This window comes from Dromaius novaehollandiae, chromosome 5 (assembly GCF_036370855.1).
Source record: "Dromaius novaehollandiae isolate bDroNov1 chromosome 5, bDroNov1.hap1, whole genome shotgun sequence".
NCBI lineage: Eukaryota > Metazoa > Chordata > Aves > Casuariiformes > Dromaiidae > Dromaius > Dromaius novaehollandiae.
Genome location: NC_088102.1, coordinates 51044458 through 51061744, shown reverse-complemented (window position 1 = coordinate 51061744; position 17287 = coordinate 51044458). Strand labels below are relative to the sequence as shown.

At 36.4% G+C, this 17287-nt stretch overlaps 1 protein-coding gene across 1 annotated transcript in view; it reads left to right on the top strand.

Moving 5' to 3' along the window:
* The window catches only part of PDHX (pyruvate dehydrogenase complex component X), a 61950-nt gene extending 50870 nt beyond the window's left edge, over positions 1 to 11080 (top strand). Inside the window, exons 9-11 of the mRNA XM_026099969.2 lie at positions 2197 to 2355; positions 6382 to 6446; positions 7951 to 11080. Coding sequence (XP_025955754.1) covers positions 2197 to 2355; positions 6382 to 6446; positions 7951 to 8215 — 489 coding nt within the window. The 3' untranslated portion in view covers positions 8216 to 11080. The remainder of the gene's footprint in view (positions 1 to 2196; positions 2356 to 6381; positions 6447 to 7950) is intronic.
* The last annotated feature ends 6207 nt before the right edge of the window (positions 11081 to 17287 follow it).

Genomic DNA, 17287 nt, shown 5'->3' with positions numbered 1-17287 from the left:
TAACTAAAGGACCTGGGTTCATATCCCAACTTCTAATACTGAGAACAAAACTGTATATCCAGTCCAGAGCTTCAGTTTTCTATCAAAATAGTTCCATCATTAACAAGGTCATCTCCTTGTTTCACCTGTTTTATCACATGCTGTTTCTCCTGTTCCTCCCCCTTCTCCACTTTCCGAAACATAGTTTCTGTGGTATTAGCACATAATTTCAGAGATGCCATGCAAACTCCCCAGTGTAAAGCAAGCTAATAAACCAGAAAGCGAAGGACTTTGGAGTCTTTAGGGGTAAAACCCCTGATGAAGAATGTGGGAAAATGATAAGAAGAAATTACTTTCCTGAAATCTTTCAGAGATCTTAAGGCATTTTACTCATGTATATGTAGACTGTAGTACCATTGGAAGGAAGTAATTTTTAAGGCAGGCTGAAGTGCATATTTAAGAGGTAGCCTGCTGCCCATCCAAGAGCCTATGGATTAAGGATACAGTAGCAAATTTGTACTCCTTGAAAAAGCGCTTCAAAGGATGTACAGAAGCCCTGTGTACTCTGAGGGAATGAGCTGTGCTGGCTTGTGATAGTTAACATTTTGCAAACTTGATGCTGAAGTGGTTATACTGTTCACTTGGATAGTAAGATATATTCACTATGAAAAACCTCTGATTTTTAAAAGCCAGCAGAGCTTTCCATAAGACTCTCCAAGTATGAATAGGATTGCAGTTATAGCCTACACACCTTAAAAGGAGGAAAAAAACTATGCTTACTCCCACTTGTTTCTTTTTTTTCCCCCAATTTCTCTTTCTTGAATTCAAAACTAGAGGTGTGGTTTTTCTCTCCTAATAGCGTTTGAAGTTCGGCCTCAAATATGTAGCTTATAAACGGTTAGTGTTATGTGGCCAGTATTGTTCACTTATTTATTTAGTACTGTTCTTAATAGGGAGGGATTACTACCCACAGTGCTGCAGTGAGGACATTATTCTTTTTGTTCTGTTGAAGAAGAAAAACTGGTATAGAAAGGTTTGTGTGTCTGTGCACAGAAAGGGATATAGATTCAATTTTATATATGAGCTTTATATTCCAATTGTCTTCCTGTTTTTCAGTGATGAAATTATGCAAACATATGTGATAGCATCCCTCCTATTCTTTTTTCCAGAATACCTTCTGTACTAGGAATACAACTTTGTAATTTCTCATTTCGTTCAGGTCACTGAGTACTTATCTTGGACTTATTAGTCCATAAAAATAGGATCTTCATGCCAGTCAAGGTGTCTACATGCAAGTTGATGTCCTCCAGCAATCTTATATGTTGATACTCCCATCTACTTCCCTTTCTGTAGGGCAGACCCACAGCTTGTAACCATTAGGTCAGTACAGAGTAGAACTGAACTGTAATCATTAAGCTACCCTTCCATCAGTTACTGAGACTTCACCTGCAGGCTTCCTTCCCTGAGCTGTTTCAGCTTTATATGGTAAACTCAGAGGCCTTGTTGAAGTTATCATCAGTGTTATCTGAATTTTAGTTGTGAGTTCATCCATACCTGAAGCACTCCTAGATCCTCATCCCAGCAGTGAGCATACCTGCAACATATTCTACTTGCAGTTTCCTTTGTTTAGAGTCATGCGTGAGACAAGGCTAGAAAGCAACCTGTGGGTATAGTAGGAGCTCCATTTTCATTTTCTTCTGCTTGATTAAAAAGTAATAATAATAATTAAAAAAGGGCTATATCCAGTGCTTCTTTGTTTTGGGGGGAAATGACACTGCTGTGTAGTTCTTGCACACTGGGCATTTGTTAGGTGGTGTCTGAGAGTCCTGAAGGAATTTGGAGGCATCTGTTAATTTATTGATTTTTTCCAGCTGCACTAAAAAAAACCTTCTGGCTGCACTGCTGTTGTACATTTTCAGTTCCTGCAGCATATATTCACGCTTTTTGATGAAATAGATTTAAGTAGATGCAAGCTAATCATGTAAATCTATTCTTAGAGCCTGATAGTGATTTTATTGTTTTTTCTTGTTGTACTAAGAGCAGTCCCAGTGACAGATGTGACCTGTTCTTTCGCCTTCATTTGCAGACAGCAGTCTGTGATGCACTAATTACTTCCCTGAATGCTGTATATAACTACGTATCTTAAAGGATTTTCCTTGATAATTGGTTGCACCATTATTCTTTTAACAGCTGTGTCTTTTTCTTCTCCTATTCTAGCAATTGCCAGATGTGAATGTAACCTGGGATGGAGAGGGCCCCAGGCAGCTGCACTCCATTGACATTTCTATTGCTGTGGCAACAGACCGAGGTCTCATTACACCAATCATAAAAGATGTTGCTGCCAAGGGAATACAGGAAATTGCTGCCTCTGCAAAGGTAGGTCTTAAATGTACAGTAGGCTGAGGAATATAATAGCTATGTAGTTTCTTGTAACGGAAAATGTAGCATGACCCAGATACGCACGAATAATAACAAAAGCAGTTTCAAAATGGATTGAAAGCTGCTTCCGTATTTCTTAAATTTCAAAATCATTTGTTCATTTTGCAACTCTGATCGTTTTTAATGACAGATAACTTACCCATCATGTTCTGTAGTTGCATACTAGCTAGGCTGTTTATTTAAAAAAAAAAATAATTCTGTGTTTCAATACCATTGATGTGGTAAACGTTCCTAATAGGATGTTTATAAGATTTTCAGATCACTTTTCATGTGACTTCATGTTCGACTTCATGTTCAACTTCATGTTGAACATGCTGTGAAAGCAAATCCTTCCAGTACTATGCCAGCCAGCCAACAAGGAAGGTCAGCCAAGATTGTTATATGCTACTTTTAGATTCCCCCTAAGTTGTTCATTTGGCTTGGTTCCCTTGTAGTCACAGCATGTAAAATCGTACTTTATGATTAGTAATAGAATAAAAAGAAAAGCATTATTAAAAGGATAGGATATGCTTTAACTTTCATCCTCAATATCTGTAATACTGTGGTGCAGTATTACAAACCTGTGTTATCAGAAGATTATCCTACAGTATCCTATGTAGGATATCCTGCAGTTCCGGTGATGAGAATGTACACTTGCTTTATATTTAATAGGACCATGCTAAGGTAAGCATTTCCATTTCATTTCAAACAGAAGGTATATAACATAGGTCACACTAGGCTAGATGAATGCCACTAAGTTGGACAAATTACAGTTGTCCACACCAGCATAACTTTTCTTCTCGACTTCTCCACTGAGTTATTGAAATAAATATGTACCCCACATGCACACACATACATATGCATGCACATACACACACGTAAAGAGGCTGTGAAACTGCAGCTGCTTTTCTGTCTCAGGCATTTGACAGATGCTTCCTCTGTTTGGTTTGCTTTATGTTCCCTTCTGGTCCATGTTAATTTTAACTTATTTCCAGGTCATGTGCATCCAATCACCATATCTTCATCATTTCAGCAGTTTTATTGCATGTATGCATTGCACTTATACTGACCCTATCGTGTTGCTGAACACTGTTCCCATGCCTGTTGTGTTCTGGTTCACTGATTATTTACAGATGAATTAAAGCCTAAAATAAAATTCAATATATTCTTATAATTTATAAATTCATAGCAAGGGTTTTGAAGTTTTATAAAACTTGGTGTAAGCTTGAATTGTTTAGTGCCTTATTGATTTATTAGAATTGGATTCCCTTAAACTTATTGCTGCTTGTTCTAAGCTATTGCATTTGCTAGACTATCGTGGCATTTCAGATCCGTTGCCTGAAAGATGCTTTGAAGTGTATACAGGGAAGAAAATTGTTTAGCCTGACCACTAGTCATGGATGTTGCTGTCCATGTACTAGTTGTGCTTACGTTATAAAATGGGTGAAGAAGAGGGGTGAGATTTTATTTCTAGTAGAAAATACCCATCAAAAGAATTAAGCAAGCTGTTCATTTCACTTGGTAAAAGTTGATATAAGCTGCTGGCAGAAGTGGAAACTGATGGAATTAACTTTTTTTTTTTTTTTTTTTTTTCCCTCCTTTTGGATTGAGGTAGAATCACTGTAAGATAAACTTCCTCACAAATAATGAGTTGGTTAAGAATTATAGTTGTGACATAGATTAGTTGAAATAGTATTTCATGTTATAATTGAAATCCCTTTTCATGCTGTAATAGATTTTGGGGTAGACTTTTTTTTGGGGGGGGGGGGGGGGGGGGGGATAGACTCTTATTCCACTAGAACCTTGTATCACTGATCCATGTGAGATCCAGTGGCAGCTGGGATACTTATTTTACACTTCCCAAATATTTACAAATGCAAATCTGTAAAATAAAGATATGACCACCTCAGAAGGTGTTTTAAGGATTATTCCATTAGTGTTTAAATGTAGGAAGTCTTCTGACAGGAAATGCTGCAGAAATGTGAAGAACTTAAATAAACAGAGTAGAGCCCACATTTAAGTTTACATTTCTGCACAGCCAGAAATTACTTCCTCATTGACTGTCATTTGGGGGTAGAACCCTTCTGAAGTAAGTGAAGTCTTTCATGACTGACAAAAGCCATACAGATATGCCATACTCTAAAGTGGTACCTACTTGTAAACACACTGTTTATAAGCTCATTAAAAAATTTTACTGTTCAGTGTATGTAAAAGCAAGTGTCTAGCTTTTAGATTTTTTGCACCTGTGAGGTTTTTTTAAAAAAAGTTTAACCAATAACCAGATGTCTTTACAGTTATTTCATTTTCATTTGGTAATATATTAATTTCAAATCCTCACTTAAACAAAATATTTCCATATGTAAAATGCTTTTCTTGCTATTCATAGTACAACAACAATACCTTTTTCTCTTAGTGTCCATCTTAAACTTTACTATGATGTTGTCCTGCTGGAATTGCTGTATTGTTAGGGTAGGTTGTATTTAAATTCTTCTGTATGAACTATTTCATCATGTAACTGTTTCCATTGTTCAGAAAGTGATTTAGAAGAAACTTTGAAGGAAACAAAATGCTTAATAATTCAAGTGGGATTGCCCAATGAAAAGAACTGAGGACATATGTGATGCCTTTACGAAGCCACTGGTTAAATTCAGCTAACTAAGCAAGGCAATTTGGCGTATGTGAAATGAATTGATCATTCTTGGTTTATATTCTCAGACTATTCAAGTAACCACTGCACCAAAAAAATCACAATATTTGGACAGCTGGAATTACTACAGTTACATAACATAGAGACGGAAAAGTTCTGTTTGATTGGACTGTTACTTTTAGACACAAAAGAATGAACTAGGCATTGTTATTTCCTGAGGTTTTTGTAGAACTTTTTGTCTAGTAGAGTTTTAATCTAGATGCACACCATTTTCACTGTAGACTATTTTGGAGACTAATCTGTTCTGCTGAATATAAGACTTCTATCTAAGCGCTAATATTTTTGACTTATCTACTGTGTTTTTATTCTGGACCTTTTTGTCCTCAGTATTCAATTGTAGCTATATTATCACTTTGTTAAGTTTTCTTAACAAATGGCCAAGGTAGTCCTTCCACATGGAAAGCAGAAGAGGATTTTCCTAGACAGCAGAGGGCGATTTGTTTGAAGGCAGATAGGGGGATTTCCTGGATATCAATAGGGGAATTCTTCAAAAGCAGAAGGGAGAATTCCTAGAAAGCATGTGTGTGGAGTATGGGGATCTCTCAAAAGCATGTGGGGTTTCCTAAAAAGCATGTAGAGAATTCCTAGAAAGCTGGGGCGGATTTTTGGATAGAACATGGAAAGCTCCTAGAAAGCAGTTAGGGTGGGGGAGGTCCTAGAAAGCCTGTGGAATCAATTGTGGAATTACTCTAAAGCAGAGGCAAGGGTTCCTAGAAAGCACGTGTCTGGGGGGGGGGGGGGGGGGGGGAGTGTTGGGAGGGGAGAACAGATTCCAAGACAGCCTATTTAAAGTAGTTGAATGTTTTGCTGGAAGAACTACACGTGCTCTCTCCTCCCTCCACCCCCACCCCCCCGCCCCCAATCTGCTGGAAAGATCCAAAGTGGTAAGTGGCAGGTTCTTTAAACAAATATGTTAGGGAGAATACTATGAATTTGCCCCATCATTTTATCACTAGATGTTTTTGTCATCTAAAAACACATGGGAAAAATGACCAACGGTTTTTTGTGGTGCAAAGGTGGTGAGGTGAAAGGACATCTTTTTTAAAACAGCCACTGTAGCTGGGAAAATGAAGTTGTGTGTCCTAGTCTCTATCAAATCGTTGCAGCTACAGCAGCATTGTTGCTAATGCACTTGCTGAAGTTAAAAACCAGAGGTCTTTTTGCTATGGCTATGTGGTACTTTTAATGTCTTACTGAAGTAAAAAGAATGAGAGTCTGGTATGATGTTTTCATTTCTTTTCTCTTTCCTTTTCTTTTTCATCTTTTAATTTCCTTAGGCTCTAGCAAAGAAAGCAAGAGATGGGAGACTGTTACCGGAGGAATATCAGGGAGGATCATTTAGGTAAAAGTTTCTACCAGTATTCAATAAATGCAGTGTGGGTTTAGTTGTCTTATTCTCAGATATTCAACTGTGTGTTCATGCACTGCCTTGTAAAATCTTGCTTCATTTAGAATGAAACTGCATATGATTAATCTGAGCGCCAAACCTAAGTACGAGTGCCCAGTATCGGGGTGGAGAAAAGATTATCTTGGTGCTGGTTTTTAGCAAGTTTATTTTATCAGACCCTGCTGTGAAATTCAAATATTTTATACAGAGATTGTTCTAACTTTTATTTTTGCACCTAATCTTTCCCATTTGTAGAACAACCTGTTTTTTATTGCATTCTGTAGGTATGAAAGCTCATTGACATAAGTTTAAAAAAATTTTGAAACGGAATTGTTTGGCAAAGACATATGACAGCATATCATGATGTTCGGTTTGTCTTTAATTCACTCTTTGGAAGAATGCCTCTAGAGAGGGGGGGAAAAGCTACAGGAAAGTTGGAGTGTTAACTCATAGTTTATTTATTTTTAAGTGAAACAGTAAAACCTGTATGGATGAATTTTAAATAATAGTATATATTTAGTAACTGTTTTTTCTATAAAATGAGCTGAGCAAAAAGAGCTAGTGAGCTCAGCAATGAGGAAAAAAAGCCTTTTATTAAACATCAGCATGAATGTAGTGGCACAGTTGCGCACTTACTCAGCTCACTTTTTACAGTTTTAAGTTTTTAACTTAATGTAGTGTATTTGACAAACAGTAGCATCAAGCATTTTAGTTATGCAAATTTTAGCTTTGTTCACTTTTTGTGAAATTTTTAAATCTAATTCTGAAAGCTTACCATTAGCATTCCTATCTTCTCTACTGGATAATTTGTGTTGAGAGTAATACTAGAAATAACTATCTTCTGCACAAATATTGCAGTAGCATACAGTAGTGTGCCCAAGCTTCTACTCTCTGAAGTATGTGATTGTCTCATGCTGGAGGAATGGTCAAAAGAATCTCTTTATCATAAGCCTTTCAGCAGAAAAAGCTCATGGAAATTTGCAGCAGTGGAGGGGCTTTATTTTGTTTGTTTGTTTGTTTTCTTTTTTTATCTGTGGTAAGAATTCCAGTGACAGAAGTTACATACGGGATGTTCTTTGTAGCTTCCTGGTAACTTGTAATCTATCCAGTGCCTCCTTGGGAAGGCAGTAGTTATCTGCATAAGAGAAATTGTGGATGTTATTACTTATTCCAAAGTAGCAGAATTGCTGCAGCTGCCTGTGTCTCTTACTACAATGCAAGGATATAGTTCTATAAACAACTAAGATTTATAAAAAGGTGAATTAGTTGCAATTAAAAAATCCCAAACACTTCAGAGTCCGAATGTGTCCAAATTAAATCCAGTTCAGGTCTGTTATAGTTAACAGGGCTGGCCTTGGGACAGAAATTAGCCTATAGTAGTCACAGAATATAGATTATTTTTTCTTGTGGGGGGGACATATAATCTTTGAAATTACTAGTGCTTTTCTTTTCTATTTAGTATCTCCAATCTGGGCATGTTTGGCGTCAGTGACTTCATTGCAGTCATAAACCCTCCGCAGGCCTGCATCCTAGCTGTGGGCCGAGCAAGACCCGAGCTCAAGATTGTGGAAGATGAAGAAGGAAATGAGAAACTTAAGCAGCATCAACTCATGACAGTGACTCTGTCAAGTGATGGCCGGGTGGTAGATGATGAACTGGCTTCAAAGTTTCTGGAGACCTTAAAAGCCAACATAGAGAATCCAATACGACTTGCTTTGTGTTAAATTCGGTGAAGATTGCTTCCTGTTTTGACAGCATTTAGAATTCTGTTACAGAAAAACAACCCCAAGTATGTATAGAGGGAAATAAGTAGTGTCAGGTGGACAGTTTAAATATTAATTTATTTGAAATAACCTGAAAAACTGTTAATTTTCATCTTTTTGGTCATTTCTAGTTCTTGGATTTTATATTGTGAAACTAAAAGACTTTTAAATATAAGGTTAACATATTATAGTTCTTTAAATGTTTAGTACTTATGGCACATAATGTTTGAATAGAATAGTCAATCTTCTCTGTAAGGGAAAGTATAAGAACACTTATGAAATGTAAAAGGGAATGAAATGCTTTATTTAAGCACAGCTTTTACAGTGAGGAATGCAAGTATCATAACTGAGCAAAATCCTACTATGAGTTGTGGTTAATATTGAAATCACTGAGTAGCTAAACTACACTGCTAGAGCAGGAAGTTTTTCAGTTTACAAAAGACTTTTCTAGCATGTTGCACCATCTGAATTAGTTTGAAATAATACCAAGATTTTGACAGAGATTTCAAAGGTTTCTACGTAAGAACAAAGAAGTTAGAAACCAAAATAAGTTCTGGTCTGGTTTTAGTTGCATCACAGACTTGACTGTTCTATATGTAGGTTTTTCTGTGAGCTGCAGTGAGGAGAATAAGATTGCCATGGAGATAAATGGGGGAAAGAAATGGCAGGAATTTCTGACAAAGACTAAGATAGATCCTAGGTAAAGATGCCATGTCTCAAAATATTGACAAGTATCTGACAATCCACAGCCTCATTCATAAAATTAGATCTCATTAAAACAAGTTTAAACTGCAGGCACATCTTTTTTCCAGTGTTTTAAGATTACTGCTTAATCTAATGCCCTGTAGAAGGCAGAGAGGAGAAACTTGTCTAAATAAAAGTTCTCCATAGAGGATGGACTATCAGCCTCATTGATATAAGTGTTTGATAGAACCAAAATTTAGTGAAAACTGAATTTGTTGTGTAACAACTAATAATAGATAGCTAATTAATTTAAAAAAATAGTTGTCTCCAAACTTAGAAGTTGCCCCAAGTCAAATCTCTCTCAATGCCACAAAACATTAAATTTTTTTTTCCAGATACTCTGAGGTAAATTTTGTGTAACTTCAAGCTGAAGTTGATTGTGCAGACAGTACTAGCTTTTTGATCTCTTAATCTCACAGAGGTTCCAGTATGAAAGGTCAAATTTTGCGCACTGAATATTTGCTGAATAAAGCTGTTCTTTGAATGGATAAAATAAAAATGCAAGTACAAAATGTTTCTTCGTCAGTTGCATATGGAATTGTAACCCTGTTGGAGGCTTATGTACAGCAGCCTGAAATTCAGATGAACAGAAATGGCTACTTTTTTCCTATATATAAATGTGGAACCATGCATTGTATGTGCTTGTAAGGAAATAAGTACATTTATAGGACCTCGTGAGAATATAAATTGCCAGTAGAATTCTGGGAGCTTGTGTTACTCTATTTTGTGTTGCTATTATTGTTATTTTAGGATTCAGAGGACTTTATTTGTTTATGGCTGCTGCCATAATTAAAATGCTAATTGCAAGACTAAATCTGCAGTTAATGCTGAGTTGAGAGTTTTCACTAAACTAGTTTTTCTTTGGCTTGTTCTGATACAAGTTTCATAAACTATCAGTGTAGCATTAAGGAGAGAAGAAACTTTTGATTATGGAATTTGTTTTATTGTGCAATTATTGACACACCCTTTGTGTATTTACAGAAGTCTTTCACTGATAAATTGTATTCAAAGTTGGTTGCATAAGATTAATTTACAGTTTTAGATGGTCAACCATGAATTTTTCCAAAGTTGTCAGGCAATTCCAGATTACTCTGAAAGGAAAAAAAAAAAAAAAATATATATATATATATATATGTTGTTCTTAATAATATCATACAACAAGTTCATATTTGTTTTTTATCGCTAAACCTACTCTGCCCATCAAAATTCCCAGTGTAATTTAAAATCCAATACACTGTTCTTTATTTTCTGTTCTTGGTGCTCTCTAGTGTTGCTGTGTGCTCTCCAGCATTCTGCTGTTTTGTTGGTCACAGTAAAGGGCTGCATGAATGTTCTTATATGCAAATTTTTTATATATATACATAAAAAATCAAATATATAGTGCAAGCCAGTATATTTTACAGATTTCTTTTGGGAGCCACTGGAAGGCGCTATTGTATATGACTATAGAATATTTATCATGATGTCTCATTCATGTGGGTATTAATACATGCATTCTACCTTCCTAGTCTATGCAAATAGATGAAGGTAATAAAACTTTTTCTCCAGGTTAAATAAACATACAAATTTTTAAATTCAGTTTCTTCACACCTGCCTGCTTGTGAGCTGGTTGTCACTTGACAGAAAGATAGTTAGACATATCTAATTTATCAGTCAGCCTTTGAAGGAGCTCTCCTGAAATTCAGAAATGTGATATCAGTCAGCTCCCAAAGAAATACCTCTTCTTAATACAGAATAATTGTAGCATTCAGCAACATCTACTACTTTAGCAGAAATGAGACAAATAATTGCTCATACAGATTAAAATAAAACAATGTATTCCTGGAGACCTTTGGGATTTTAAGACAGGGGCAATAGATAAAATGGCTCAGAAGGCAAACCATGAAAAATGGTTATAGTGGTCACATTTGTAGCAAATTTGCCTGAAAGTAAAAATTTCACAGATGAAAAATACAACTTTTCATATTTTGTTCCTTAATGTCTGCTGTCAGCATCTTTTTGACATACCTAAGCAAGAGGTACATGAAAACATCTAACTTTTTGAAGAATTAAAAAATTGAAAATAAAAGTTTGAAGAGTGTGCTAATGTCTGCTGGCAATATCTTCGTTTAGGATTTGTTTGGGGAAAACTGCTTTCTTCATATAACTCTTCCTTTGACAGAGGCATAGTTAGAAAAAAATAAAGGGTAGCTGTTCTTTTCAGATAGACCTGGTGATCTGATGGACAGTGCTACTTTCACCTTGTGCTTTGTCCACGTGTTCATCTATGTGCATACAAAATAGACTGGATGCTCTCTTATGTTTCAACTAATGATTAATCCAGTTGAATGCAACAGAACTTGGAAGCTGAGCAGGAAGGCAAAAATGTGACAAATAATGATAATCCAAGAAACAAAATCTGAATACATGCTTTTATTTATGTACAGTGGTATTGTGTAGGAAGTTGCAATGTTTGGTTGCATTAAAGTATATGTGATTGCAGAGTTAGGGGTAACCGTAATTCTGAATCATTGAAGCTAAGTGTCTTGTTTGACATGTGCTTTCACATGCAAAAATTTATGCCAGAAATGAGGGAAAATAAAGAAATAGGATGAGGATTGATCACCTAATAGTCACTTTTTCCACTGAATTTTTGTCCTGGATTACATCAGGCCATAGCAAGTACCTTTTTCCTCCCTAAATCCACTGAAAGTGTTGTGCTTTACTGTAACTTCTTTGAAAGCAGCAAAACCAAAGCATAGTATGTAGTGGTTGCACAATGACCTGTGCCAACTGGACTGTTTGGTTGATGATTTTGCAAGCCACTTTCCCTGCCACTCAGATTATCATGGCAATTTCAGATATGGGTTAGTCAGATTAAGAAAAACAAACTACTTGAATTGCTAACCAAAAATAAGCAAGACTAGGAAAGCCATTTGTAAGCTTCATTTCTGTCACATAGGCTGTAGACTTTTATGGAGAAGTTTGATCTCAAATAGACAATTTAATATCTTTTACAACCACTCCACTCACTAAACTTCAAGGATATGAAAAGCTGTAGCATGGGACTAATAACTTTGCATAGAAAAAGACACAGTTAAGAAATGTGGCAAACATGACAGCACAGACAGTTAAAAGCTGTAGTGGCTGAAGAGTTGAGAAATATCCCAATGAAGTTTTATGGCAGAAGGAAACCATGTTACAGGCAGTCCTCTTGCCAAACGCTTGTCCATAAACAAACAGAGATAGTACAACACTACAAGATGCATAGGTTATTGAACTAGTAGCTCATAGTATGATTTTCTGACTTCACTCTTTTTCCTCTTTGTTTTTAACTAAGTCTCTTGGGTCTGCATTGTTGGTAATGAGATTCCCCCCCCCCCCCCGCCCCCTTTCTAAAATGTAAATGTCTTAAAAAAATCAAAGAAATGCACATCCTTAACCTCTGTCAAGGAATGCAATGTCTGTATGTTCAAAACCCTTTTTGGTCTGTTTTCAGACCTTGTGCAGTTCTTACAGCTGCGTAAACTACAAGAGAATGCAGGAGACTGACTGGCATGAGAGACGGGCTCACTGCTGGTATTCAACCAGGCCACTCCTTTCTTTAAACCGCAAAGCTGTTTATTGTGGTAGTGCTGGATGAAGAGCAAGCGTTCTTTGAAACACGTAGTAGTGTTGGTGTCATTTGCAGGCTAATACAGTACTCCTGTGTCTTACACAGCTGAAGGATCCTGTATAATTTGAATGCAAGATTGTAAATTGACACTGAATGTTACTGCAAGATAGGTTCTGTTTTTTAAAAGGGAAATATTAGGACTCGGACTGCATGGGGAATTTGAATGGACCTAATTGTATGGGAGTGACTCCCAGTAGCATAGCACAGCAAGAGATTGTCATTCATAGGATCAGGCCACATAAATATTCTCTTTATTTACTTGTTTAATCTGAGTTTATGCTGGTGATTGCTTTTACTGTTATGAGGTTGTAATTTCTGTACCATTTCCATTTGGTGGAAGGACTGGTTTTCTGCCTCCTGTTCATGGTTGACTTACTTTAACTGCTGTGATTCATGCTATTTAGTTTTTGAAATTAGAGAAGGATTTTTTCAAGGCTTTGAAGTAAAATTCCCCTTCACATCTCTTTGTGACATACCACACAACTAATAAAACTGTACTAGCCATCTAGCCATCCACCTGATCTTAATATTTTTCCAATTCAGGAGAGATGCTTATCTGGTACCATTGTGTACCACATATCAGAAATAAGTAGCTATTAATTTCCTGCACTCTGAAGTTTGCTAATAAGCAATGAAGTATCAGTCAAGAAGTATCCTAGAGCATACAGTTTCCTTTTCTCCGATACCTATTTGTAGGCTGCTGTTTGCGTTTCCTTTTCTCCGATACCTATTTGTAGGCTGCTGTTTGCATTTCCTTTTTTGTTTAAAGTATTGAATATAATGTGAATATTATGTGTTTGCATAAAAATGGAAAAAATAAGTTCAGCGTATACCTTTGTTTGCATATTCATTATCATGATGGTGTTTCATTATCCATAAAGTTTCCAAGTATTAACTAAATGACAGTCCAATCAAATGAGACAGGTTTTTTGATAACTCATCCTGAGCAATTTAAACATTCTCATTCTTCACTCTTAGTCTTTGAATTAAGTTTTTAAGGTTAAGTTTTAGAAACTTCTAATTTATAAATAATTTTTTCTTTTTTTAATTCAGCCACATGACAGAGTTGGTTTCTCTCTTGGTTTTAAGGTCAGGACCAAATCCTTTGAGAGTTTGTCATTTGAAGTGTTAGCAAGCATTGCAAAAATATGCCACCTAGATATTGCTCCTGCAGAAAGGAGTGTATCTAAGACAAGCATGAAAATGATCTTAAGATTGCAGTGAAGATGAGCATTGTTCTTGCAGTAGCAGTGAAGGGTGTTAGGCACAGCAGAGAAATATCTTCCGTGTCTCTCTACTAATGTTATTTCTGACTATAATAAGGTAGCATGAAAGAATGAAATACTAGTGTGCAGAGCACTGTTCTACAGGAAAGCATGAAGACTGACCTTTTTTCATTTTGTAATATTTTTTAAATTATCAGTTAGAAACACAACCATATTTATGCAAAATTAGTTTCCAAGAAAGTACATTCATTAGCTAATAACCTATTCATATCTGCATATAGAGCAGTTCAGTGAATCACTCTTCAAAAACAGGAGTCAAGGCACTGACATACTTCTCACTGATGGATTTGCTTGGTATAATCCTTGATGCTGGTACTTTTTTCTATCATTCTGGTCAAGGAAAGAATTGCTTTCAAGGGAAAACTGAAATATAGGAAGGCCAGCAGAGGGCAGTCTGAGCAGTTTAATTTTCTGACATTCTGTCAACTTAAGTTCGTTATGAATACAGGCAGCAAGTTATTTTATTGTGTAGGTATTATACTTGAATTTAAACTATAGCTTTATGGTTCAGTGTTTGTTTTTGAAGTGTACAGGAAGCACCTGACGTGAATAAAGAAGGAATAGTAAATACTGACTTGCTTGATCTGTTGGAATTGGGATCAGACAGAAACCATGATTGTTATATGGCATTTCCTTCAGAACTGGATATTACATTCTGTTTGCCCCTCAAATGTTGAAGGTATAGAGAACAAGTTCTTCTGTGTCAGTGTACTAATTACATCTGTAATAGATTAAACAGGAAAAATTGGATGATCACTTTAGTCGAAAGTTTCTTTCAGAATAATTCCTTAGTTAATCAGAAGCCTTGAACATAAGCTCTTGTGCTTTTTGTCTTTGTAATCATGCTTGAGTAAAGCAGGAGGATGTCCGGGATAGCCTGCTGGAGATTTGTAGAAACACGCTCACCACTAAGTGTTCCAGGAAACACAGAAACTTAAGATTCAGGAGAATACCCATATGTTAATTAAACCAGGGTACAAATTACTGCAGGCTTGATTGACTGCTTTGCCTGATCACTTTCAAAATCTGCCTAACCCATGTCCATGAAAAGCCATCACTGTTTGCTTGGATTTAGTTTAGACTTCTCCCCTTTGATGTGACAGTATCATGGTGGATAATTATTCAGATACAGTAACCATATTGTTCTTCCCTCTTTCCGCAATAATGGTCCTACCTGGCAAACTAAACATTTATGTCACTAAACAAACTAAACATTTATGGAGAAGACTGGTTGGAAAATGACAGCCTTTTGTTTCTTCATTACCTGTACTAAGGAAGATAATTCATGCTATGTCAATAAATACTATTGTTTTTCTCCTTAAAGACTAGAGATCAAGAGAAGATTCTTTGTACTTTATACCTTAAAGAATTCCTCTCATGTGGCCTAGAGCTAGATATCAAGAAAAGGCAGCTGTGAACATTTTTCTGTTCACTGTTGTATACAAAATACAATGAATTGTTAGTGCAGTAAATATTCTCTCTTCTGTAGTTTCATGATTTTTGCATTATTGAAGTAACATTTGTTACAGCTTGCTGTTTACTTCACTTCGCAGGGATCCAAGCAATAGAACCTTATGGAATGCTCCCTGATGACCTAGTCATCACCCAATTCCTGTTTCAGGTGTCTATCTTAAAATATGTGTAATTACGTTTCATTCCGCAGCCTTGGTGCACTTTGAATATCTTTCCTGCCACATAAACTGTACGCACAAATACACATGGAGGCTGTTTGTCTGTGTGGACACTCCCCGTCGCTGTGTCATGTCCCAGTGCCCACTAGCAGCATGCTGTGAGCTTCCGTAGGTCTCAGCAGAAAGCATCACTGTTTCCTCTGCCTTGTATGGAACATAGGAGCTAGAATGGGTCTCCTGGTTGGTCAAGCTTACACCCTGTTCTGAAACTCTTCTCGCACTCTTAAGTGTCAGACTTCTAGTTTATAGGTTAAATTTCCAGCCACGTGTGATGAGTGTAGTACATCACTTACTCATTTGCTTATTTTGACAAGGATTCTAGAGAACTTTTGCTTCACTTACTAGTAGAAGCAATACAGGGATTCAAATGAAAATAATAACTTGCACTTTTTTTTTTAACTAAGACTATTTATAGAGACTTCTTTTGGAGTCAATTTACAAATACAGGACTTTATCAGATGTGATAGCATCTCGCATTTCCCTATAGACAAATAAAGTAAGTGTTACAGCTCTTTCATACAGATTAATATCCATTTTTCTATCCATTCCTATTCTGAACCTGATCTAGCTTTCATAGTCTTCAAGTGCTCAAACTTATAACAAGGGCTAATGATTCTGCATGACTCCCTGCCTGGAGCTGAACAGAAATCTGGGCATATGCTTAATTCCCCTAGACACTGCTCCAAGCCACCTCATTGGCTGCTTTCCTTATGTATTTTTATGGTATCTAAGTTTCAACCACACTGACAGCTGTGGTTGAAGGCCACAAACAGAGGGCCTAGGCCCTCTTATAGAAATGGCTAATACTAATAAAGGAGGAAGAATATTATTATTGGCCTGTTTTCACAAGGTCTTGTTAATAGTTCTATTCCAATGCTTTTAGCCACAAAGTGGCTAGTTTCAGTGGCTGTAAGTTGAATGTAAAGAGTTGAAGTTTTACCGGGACAGAACTACTGCCACATTAATACTTCTGCTTTTGAACAAGACAGCTTTTCTCAAGTGTATGTTGGCATAACGATTGCATTGATCGTTACTCTGTGACAGACTTGGTTGTATTAGAAGGAAAGAACATTGCTTTTGAAAGTCAATACTTGCGCTGTACCTGACAACTAGCAATTTTATTTAGATTAATAATAGCATTGGTGCTGCTACAAATTTATGAAGCTAAGTTGATGTAGCAAGAATGTCTTAGATAATATTCACACAGCTTAGGTGTGTGAAATCTTAGGTGAAATCTTCCCCTGAGCCTAGAGAGAGAGAGATGTTTTGGTCAAAGAATATACTTGGGCAATTGCAGGAAGACATCCTTTGTTTTGGAAGACAATTCATACTGTGTATGGAAAAGCAGATGAAAGTAAGTCAAAAGAAAGTCTTTTTCACCTATACTTGATTACCTTTCTCTGTATAGCACTAGATCTCTATTTTTTTAATTATCAAGATATGCCTGGCTTTTTGAAGCAACTAAGTATAGACACAACTAAGTATAAACATATGGTCTCTGTCCACAAATTAAATTATAGATAATTATCTATAGTAAATTCTGAAGGAAACTTCTTAGGCCTCTTTTTAAAGCATGTGCACATACACTGTGTGTGTGTGTGCATGTGTGCAACGTGTATATCTCTAAGTGCAGCAGCTGAGAGGGACTAGCAAAGAG